At 36.3% G+C, this 10,164-nt stretch overlaps 1 protein-coding gene across 1 annotated transcript; it reads left to right on the forward strand.

The window, feature by feature from the left end:
* The first annotated feature begins 8,652 nt into the window (after window positions 1–8,652).
* Window positions 8,653–9,760, forward strand: LOC149237135 (uncharacterized). Its single transcript, XM_089369161.1, has 3 exons — window positions 8,653–9,080; window positions 9,171–9,351; window positions 9,497–9,760. Exons 1-3 carry the CDS (start codon window positions 8,653–8,655, stop codon window positions 9,758–9,760), a joined length of 873 nt encoding a protein of 290 aa, XP_089225287.1.
* The last annotated feature ends 404 nt before the right edge of the window (window positions 9,761–10,164 follow it).

The following is a 10,164-nucleotide window of genomic DNA, read 5'->3' on the forward strand; positions in this document are numbered from 1 at the left end:
TATCATCCCCAAAGATTGTAACCATTGGACTCCTAGTACAACATCAACACCACCCATTGGAATGTAAAGAATTGGAATATTCAATACATATTACCCCATGGTTAGCTTGATATTATGGCACTTTCTTGAGAAATTTATAGTTCCTCCATTTGCAACCATCACTTGACACTCTGGTGCTAGATATAGGAAGAAATTCAATTCCTTGGCAATCTTACAATGAATAAAATTATGGGTACTACCGAATCAATTAGCACTATTACCATTTTCTTCTTGATATATTCTTCTATATTGACATTTTGACAAGTGGTAATTCCTTCCAATGCATTACAAGATATGGTCGGATTCATTTCTTCTTTCTTTAGGGTTGGTTTCTGGTGTATATCCTCTTCTTTTTATGTTTCTTCTTCCTTTTCTTCCTCCTCTTCACAATCTAAATAGAATAATTTCTTCTCAACACACTTATGACATTTAGTGTATTTTCTATCACAACTGTAACAAAGCCCTTTTTCACGTTTTTCCTCCAATTTTTGTGGTGTAAACCTTGTAGGTTGTTGAAGACTAGGAGTAACAACACTTCCATCTGTATAGTTATTAGTGGTAGACTTCCTTGTTGCCATAATTTTTCTTTCAACTTTTCTTGACAACCTGAATGCCTTCTCTAATGAATAAGGTTCCCAAAGGTGAACCTCATGTTAGATGTTATCTTTTAAATTCCCTATGAAGAAATTATTCCTATGTTCCTCTGGAATATCAGTTACCCTAATATTCATGTTTTGGATGTCTTTAATCTGCTCCACCATTGAACCCTTTTGTTTGAGATTTATCAATTGGCTAAAGAAGGTGTTTCTCTTTGTATCTTCATAATGTGCTATCATTTCCTCCGTAAAAATTGATCAGGTGACAAGTGGTTTACGAGAATAAAGTCATTTATACCATACAAATTGATTGGCTTCTAAATACAACAATGCAATACATACATTTTGTGAGGGTTGCACATCCTGTAGATCAAAATATTTATCCATTTGTAGTATTCATGTTATCAGATCTTTCCATCAAACTTCCTCATGTCTATGTTTGGAATGTGGTAGTTCTTAAACCCCACAATGGATTCTAAAAAATCATAATTCATATTCCTTTTGTCCTCATCATGATTTTCATGGATTACCTTGTCACCACCAGGAAGCCTTTCTTGCAAAAACTTTTTCAACCCTTTCAACTTGACATTCATTGCATCCATGTCTAATTTAAAAACCTCCATGTTTACTTTGATACCATCCATGTCCCCTTTTAATCCATCCATGTTGTAACATCCTCCTCCCACATCTACCTAGGTAGCTGACCAACCAGGTTAAACTTGTGACGAGAATCTACTATGATATGATTCGACTCCCCAAAGGAAGTGGAATCAATGGAAACACGCCATATAAACCTTCCACATCAGTAATAGAACTCTCAGGAGCCATCCCAACCACTCAGGTAACCAACCCCTAGGTCCTACAGATTTTTTATACCATTAAACCCTCGGACGCTCCCTTGATATGGGAAACCATGCATCCAAGAGGCTACAGATGCTCCCACAGCATGGGTATTGATGTGTCTGGGGACTTTTCTTCCCAGTCATGTGTCTGTGTCTCTAGGATTTGTGAAACTTTTTGAGGCCTAGAGCCCAGGTCACTGCCCAGAACTCAATGACACTTTCAGAACTAAAAGATAACAAAATAATAATGATAGAAATACAATTACTTGAACAAGGACTTGACTAGACCCCTACTAGCCATGAGAGGCATTTCGTAAAAAATGTCATAGTTATGTAATTTGTAGGTTTGAAAAATAGATCTAAGAATATTGGTCTCATACTCATATGAGAATTGCTAAGAAGCATTGATTCCTTAACATTATTGGTAGGAAAAAATTCCCTAAGGTAAGGGTTGACAACTTCAACAAATCGAAGGCAGACAATCATCAATGGAAGCATCCTTCTCTATCGACAGTGAGAATACATCAATGTCTCCTGATTGATAGATTTTGTCAAGTGTTTGACTTCAACACATTTATTCGCACTTGATAGACTGTACTAGGGTACCTTGACTCTCATCATCATTATCAATGAGTTGTCTTGCATTTTTTAACGGTATACATAATTGAACAGTAGTCAAATGATTTTTCACATGATCGAGTTCATTTCATTTATTCCCATAGTGTAGAAATGTACCATCTACCATCAATGAAGACCGCAGGCTGTGTTAGCATCTTGGTTCACTTGTCATATCCTTTAGTTTTCTTCCAGTGTTACCAGCCACCCTTATATGTTGTAGTTCATCACAACAACATCATGTATGTTAACACCTAAGTTTATACAGTCACTCTTCCACCTCTATGACTTGGTAATATTATGAGGATTACTTATGTGGCATCAATGATCACACATTCTTGGAGCATAATTGATAATATTTTCTTCTATATGTGTTATTGAGACATAGCTCCATTGTGTTCCTTTGTAGCTATGATAAGATGATCCAATATGTATTCTTTAGTCCTTTATGTACAATTATGTATACATATTGGATCCTCTCTATACTTGAACAATAGACATGTTTTTCTATCTCTGAGCATGGGTATGCCCACCTGAGACATGAGTCTTCTTTCTAACTCCTTCCATAGGTATTCAGTGGGCTAGAATCTAGTGATCTCCTCTCATGACCTCAAATGATCTCTTTTCATACTTAATACATTTTGGCCATCATGTACCCCTTCTGACCTCATATATTATGGGGCATCTGTTATAATATCATTCAATACTCTTGTAGTTATAATGCTCTGGTATGGCCTTGGGCAACCCCTTCCCATACAGACTTGCTCATTTATTAAAAAGCAATATTTTGAATTCCATTCATGACTTTTCCCTTTGAAAAATGAGTACATACATGGGTACCATAATATAGAACTTGCGTATATTATTTAAAATATGAAAAAATAAAATAATATCCTATTTTTCGGGCGGGGTTTACGGGTTTCACCGAAATCCCACCTATAGGAGCCCGTGGCCTAACTGAATCAACAGATTACTGGTAATATTTATACACCTCATGGGAAGGCCTAATAAGATCAAGGGGATAGGATATCAAAATTATAATATTTTTCTACCCAGATCAAGTATGATTTTCCCTGTGCCTCCTGTACTCCCAGTTATAGGAAACCCTTGTTTCCTTGCATTGATGCTCATCCTTCATTATATGACATCCTTTTGCACATTCTTGAGAGATGATCTTTAAGGCTTGGGTTGGACAGATCCAGAGGAATGTTTCATTTGTTCTGTGGTCAGATCAAGTTGTACCTATCCACTACTCTTTGTTGATATTAATAAAGAAGCACTGTCTTGTTTTTGATATGTTATGATCTCATGTTTTTATGATTCATGTGTAATATGTCATGATTTATATGTTTATTCTTGATGATCTAACATGTTCATTATTCACATAGTTTGAACTACTTGCTATGCATATTCTTCTCTGAATTGAGTTGCAAGTATGCTCGCTTTGGAGGAAGCAGAGGGTTTGGACCCTACATAATCAACATCAAACATAGGACCTACAAGTACTCCTCTTAAACCCAAATTTGGTAGTTTTTATAGTTTTCTGGCTTGAATGTATGCTTCTTGTTAACTACCTACCTTCAATCTATTGAGGTTGTCAACCCTTTCCTTATGGAAGTTTTTCCCATCAACAGAACTAGCAACTCTGCCGGGGAATACAGTCACATACAGAATTCAAAATATTGTTTTTTAATAAATGACCAATTCTTTATTTGAAGGGGCTGCCCAAGGCCATACCAAAGCATCAAAACTACAGGAGTGTTGAATGATGTTATAACAAACACATTAGTTGCGGTTTCATCCATTAGGCCATAGATACATTGTTCATTCATTTATAAGTAAAAACATGATGAGATCCATACATAGCCACTGTCATAATACATGTTCATAAACAACATAATAGCAATAGAATTACCAAGGAAGCAACAACCATATAGTCCATATACAAACGAATATAGTACTCATGAAATAAAAAGGAGAAATAACCTCATATTAATAATGCAGAGGCCAACTTGGTTCGAGACTTCCATGAACCACCCAACCATAGACATGGTTGAGCCAAATATTACTTCATCCAGTCACCCTCGTGCCATATTCTAAGCATGAATCTGGGATCTCATAAAACATATCAATAAAAACCACCCAAGGCTTCCATAGGGAAAACCATGTGAACCCATCAAACAATGATTCCACTTCATTGTTGAATATCACAAAACTATCACCATATTGGTCTCTACCCAAGCATTCCAATGCTCCAGAGCATTTGTTCCAACCAAGGGTTCTATGACTAGTAGCACAACCCACAGTTGTTTCTAGGATTCCAGAGCATTTGTCCAAGTAGGGCCTCCATGACTAGTAGCTCAACTCATCAAGGACTTCTAGAGTGTTTGTCCAACCAAGGTTTCCAAGACTAGTAACTCAATGCAATTTTTTACTTGGCTTCCAGAGCGTTTGTCCAACCATGGATTCTAGGAACTAGTAACTCAACCCAAGCTAAAGGAAACATGAGAACCAACCAGAAAAATAAAGAAATGAACCCACAACACCATGGGTATTTAGAAAATGGAAAGGCTAGGAAAATGCACTATCAATCCAGCCAATCCTCCATGCCAATAAGAGATCATGACAAATAAACCACATGCATATGCCATGCATGCCAAAATTACTGACAAAAACATACATGCAACTTGGTACTTGTAAGAAAAACTTGATGTATATGTTCATCTTGATTTCCTCTTGCACTTTCCTTCTCTTCCTTTTCTTTCTTACTCCAAAACTCCAAGTATGCCACACTCCTCCAAGAGTTCTCCAAGAAAATCTAAGTGTCCAAGAGTATGAGAGAGAAAGAAAAGAGACAGAGAGCTCCAAAGCTGCACTAACGAAAGTCTGTGAACTGATCCTCATAAGTATTTTTATTAATGAGGCCTCTATTTTCTTCATTTTCCATTATTTTCCTTCATTTTCCTCCTCACATGAAACTTGTGACCTGTCACCTCCCTTCTCTCCTAATTTCCATTATTTTCATAAATAAATGTGCCAAAATTCCATTTTCTTTTCCAAAGCCTTTTCCATTTCTATTGCCAATTTCCTTGGCCATTAATTAATCACCAGTGATCCCCATCAGTATTCTTTTTCCCAAAATCTAACTTGGACAAAGTGTCCCATGACCGTGGTTATTATTTTACCTTTATTAACTTTTATTACATGGATTTTTTACCAGGTTCATCGGATCACTCCAACTGATGGGAGTATTACAACTCTACCCACACAATGCCTCAAGCGAACTCATCCTCTGTGACTCCTCGTATCCATTGTTGTAAGTTAACTCTACTAGTGGAAGGTACTCTTCCCACTTCCGATCTTGATCATCACATACATCCTCAACATGTTCTCCACTATGTTGCACGGGTTCTTACACCCGGGGGTGGGGTTCTCGAACACATCCTGGGTTCCCGCACCCAAGTACCAGATTCGGGTACAGGTTCTTCCTAGAAAAACCCAGAAGAACCGGGTTCTTCAAAAAAAAATTTGGGTTCTTTTCCTTTAATGGGTTCTTTGGTTCTTGGGTTCTTTGGGTTCTTCGGGTTGCGTTCTTTGGGTTCTTCATAAAAAAAACTATATTAAAAATTTAATTTTCAAATAATTTTTTAATTGAAATTAAAAAAATTAAAAATTAAAAATTAAAAATTATTTTATTATTAAGTTTTAACTTATAAAAAATGTAAAAAACTTTAAAAACCATAAATCTTTAAGACTTTAACTCTCTATGAACGCACACAAGCAAAGATCTGATACGTGATTTCTTTTAACTTTTTTCCATTTGGTTGAGGCTTGAGCCGTCCCTGTTTACCATTTCTGGTGGCAGTGGGCAGCTTCGGCAATAGTGGGCAGCTTCAGCAGCAGTGGGAAGCTTCAGCGGCAGTGGACAGAGTAGCTTCAACGGCAGTGGTATTTACAAGTTTTCATTTTCAATTTTATTATTCCATGAAAAAGTTTCACAAGACCCACCTCTGAAAAATATAGGTGCATTATATTACACATTTGAACACTTAACACCCACAGGGGCTCAACTACATTAAGCAGAATTACAATAATGTGACAACTCATACAGTGCTTTTAAAGGCTTGCCAGAATGAATGTCACAATTTCTTGCTATTTCGGACTATCTGCAACATGAGCCACAACTGTCAGTCTACTTTTATACACTCAATTTGCCTCCTACAGCTGCGGCATAGTCCCTCCTCCTTGTTGTTGTCAAACATTGAGCTGTAGGGCTTGATTCATGCCACTGTTTACACAAAACAGCTCACTGTTCACTAAGGAACAGACCTCGGCCTCCCTATGCAGAATCCTATACCCAACTGAAGCCCTAAACAGAGATGACAATGCCACAAACTTACCTCTACTCAGCCCAGACTTATTAAATTTTTAATTTTTTATACTATATACTATATAGTATAATATGAGAAGTATACGTTTCAGTTCTTTTAACTTGAAATAGTTGCAATTAGATTAATAAAGCGCAAAAAATCTTCATCATTTTTTGCATTAATGAATGGCATTACATAAATGCATTCATACACTGAATATAGCTATGTGCTATTCTTTACAATATAAACCGTTCAGTGAGAATGTATTTCAACTCAATCATCTACACAACATTCAAACCAGTTCATTATCTACCCTATAACAATGGTGTTGCTTGCCCTTGCAATGTAATTTCACCATGGATCAAAAAAATCAAATTAAATGGTTCAGAATTTGTTCAGGAAAAGGTAAAACAGTTCATAGTATATATATTTTAATTTTTGAAAAATTGAATCATTACATTAACATATAAATTCTGTGGTTTTTTTTAAGGCTTGTGGCTACATTAAAGTATAAATTATGGTTGTTGGCAGCGTATATTTCACTGTTGTCCCACCAAACACACAAGGCAACCCAATAAAATAAAGTTTAAAATGTTGAATCTTTGAGAACTCAGAATACTTTAGGATTTTTGAGCGTACTCCTGAGTTTGTAGGAAACTTGGCTAGTGTATCTCAGTCAGCTGTGTGTGACAAAATCTATCCCAAGTTTCACCAAAATAGCTGAGTCTAGCATTTACCCTAGTATGTATTTTGAATTTTCAGTTTTAGTAGTAGCCTTGAGCTCTCTCATATAGCTATCACAGTGTCATGGTTACACAGAAAAGATTCAAAAGAATGTTCTGTCATAAAATATAGCTTAGTCTCTCATTAATATTTATTATTAACATCTATTAACATAACTTTTACTTTGAACTTTGTTAAACATATTCAAATTGTCTTCCAAAATTTGCGAAATAAAAAATGTCTTCAGCAAGTCCACAATATCCACTTTGGAAATATGTGGATAGGAAAAAACCTCCAAAAGGTGCTGGGGGGACAGCAACAATAAAATTCACTTTATGTCAACTTGAATGGAAAGGGAGCTATACCAGAGTTAAAGCTCATTTTATGCAGATACCAAGGAAGGGTGTTGATGCTTGCACTGGAGACCCAAATGATCCCACTAGACTCCCTAGTGCACAAAGAGAGCAACAAAAGGCTGATGGTAAGGCAAGCAAGGAAATCTCTAGGCCATGTCACAATGTGGCTGAAAATGATGATTCAAATGAAGAAGAATTACCATCTGATGATGAAGTTCAAGTTGGTGATGAGCATGTGTTAGTGTCATCTAGAGCATCAAAAAGCACTACCAGTCAAACACGTAAGAAGCCTAAACTTGGTGGCCTTTATGACATGTTTGATGTGAAAGGTAGGGAGGGTGTTGATCTTGCAATAGCAAGATTTTTTCTTGCATGTGGCATTCCTTTCAATGCAGCTCGTTCCCCCTATTTTGAGCAAATGGTTTGTGCTATTAATGATGGACCTCAAGGGTATAAAGCTCCTAGTTATGAAAAGCTTCGAACTGTATTGGTGGACAAGGAGAAAGCCCGTCTTGAGAAGGCAATGGAACCCTTGAAGGCATCTTGGAGTATATATGGATGCTCCATCGTCATGGATGGATGGAATGATTGTAGGAATCGTCCATTAATAAACAACATTGTCTCTTCCATGTCTGGGACTTATTTTCTCAGGGCCATTGATTATTCTGCTCAAGAAAAGAACACTATGTTCTTAAAAGACCAATTATGTGATGCCAATGCAGAGGTGGGGCCATCCAATGTTGTTCAAGTTATTACTGATGCAACTCCAATGTGCAAAGCAGCAGGAGCAATGGTTCAGAAGGAGTACAGGTAAGTGACAAGTTTCAACTTTCAAGTTTGATTTATCTTATATTTAAATTACATAAATGATAAATTACATTTTTTAACTTTAGTCATTGATTACATTTTGATTTATTAATATTTTAATTTTGTCCTTGATGTACCCAGACATATTTTTTGGACACCATGTGTAGTGCATGCTATGAATAATGCATTGAAGGACATTGGAAAAATTGAATGGATTCAAGCATTAATTGAAAATGGCCACAAAATTCAAATGTTTATATGCAACCATCATCAGTCACAAGCCATTTACTGCAAGCATGAAAAAATGGAGCTTCTTAAACCAGCAGATACCAGATTCACGAATTACTACATTTTACTTAGGCGGCTTGTGGAGATGAAGGAGGCTTTATCTGCCACAGTCGTCAATGACATGTGGGAACAATGGAGGTTATCTACCTCAGATGCAGCTTTGGAGGTGAAGAGGTTGATTTTGAATGATAATTTTTGGGTTGATGCCAAATTTGTTGTGGAAATTATAGAACCAATTTGTGATATGATCTGCTATGTAGACACAGATGGTCCATGTTTAGGTGAGATTTATGAGAACATGGACTCCATGTGTGAGAGGATCCAAACCGTCACAGATAGGAAGGATCCTACTTTATGGCCACAACTGAAAGAGTTTATACATGGGCGTTGGAATAAACTGAACACCCCTCTTCATATGGCAGCTTATGCAGTTAATCCAAAATGGTATGATCCCACAACAGGAAGGAGGCCTCCATCCCAAGATAGATAGGTGTTCAAAGGATTCTTGAACACTATCAAGAAAATTTATGGTAGTACAGAAGAAGCCTCTGACATACGATCTCAGTTTGCCCAATTTTCACGTGGCCGAGGTGTCTTTGGTTCACATGCATCTTTGGCAGATAGACGCAAGAAGAAGGATCCAATTGATTGGTGGTGGCTTCATGGTGTTGATGCTCCTGAGTTGCAGCAATTTGCCATACGGTTACTTGGACAGGTAGCTAGTTTGGAGTTCCTCATCTTATTCAAAATTTGAAAATTTCTCAATTAAATATAGGAAATTAATTTTAAATTTTCATTTTAGTTTTAGTTTTTTTTTTTTTAATTATAACTAATTTAATGGGCTCCCCCTAATATTTCAGGTAGCTATTTCTTCATCTTGTGAGAGGAATTGGAGCAAATATGCCTTTATTCATTCAGTAAAGAGAAATAGGTTGGGCTTAAAGAAGGCAGAAAACTTAGTGTACATTCATAGCACACTTCGTCTCATATCTCAAAAAGACCCTCGGTACAAGGAGGGTCCTTTCAAGAGATGGGACCAACACATAGATGATGTTGCGTGTGTGGACGAGGAGATACAACCAAATGGCCTTATTGAGCTACCTCCAATTGCTATGGATGAGTGAGAGCCTGAAGATGAGAGTGATTCCTACCTGGAGAATATGTTGGCTCAAGATCTAAGTGATGTTAATGACATGGATGTTGAAGACATGGCTTGAGGAAGCCATTGTTCCTTAGGCTTTAGCTATTTAGTATTTTAAAATTTCCTAGTTCATGTTTGAAGATGCTTTAAGGCTAATTTTAAAGTATGACAATGGACATATATCATGATTCATGTTAATATGTAAATAATGAACAGTTTTTTGGTGATAAATTTTGAAATTTCAATGTCATTGTTGAATGTTCAATGATGTGCATGTTTAAATGATTATCATTAAAGTTTTCTTGTTTAAAGTTGAAAAAATATACAAATTCCATATATATTATTAATTATAAATTTATAATTTATAAAATTTAATTATTAAAATTT

Source organism: Pinus tabuliformis, chromosome 8 (assembly GCF_031772625.1).
Source record: "Pinus tabuliformis cultivar Carrire ecotype Pingquan chromosome 8, CPIR1, whole genome shotgun sequence".
NCBI classification, from domain to species: domain Eukaryota; kingdom Viridiplantae; phylum Streptophyta; class Pinopsida; order Pinales; family Pinaceae; genus Pinus; species Pinus tabuliformis.

Coding starts and splice junctions, on each gene's coding strand:
- LOC149237135 (XM_089369161.1), top strand. CDS start 8,653: ATGGAGCTTCTTAAACCAGCAGATACCAGATTCACGAATTACTACATT. Junction 9,081..9,170: donor TATGCAGTTAATCCAAAATG/GTATGATCCCAC, acceptor AATTTATGGTAG/TACAGAAGAAGCCTCTGACA. Junction 9,352..9,496: donor CCATACGGTTACTTGGACAG/GTAGCTAGTTTG, acceptor CTAATATTTCAG/GTAGCTATTTCTTCATCTTG.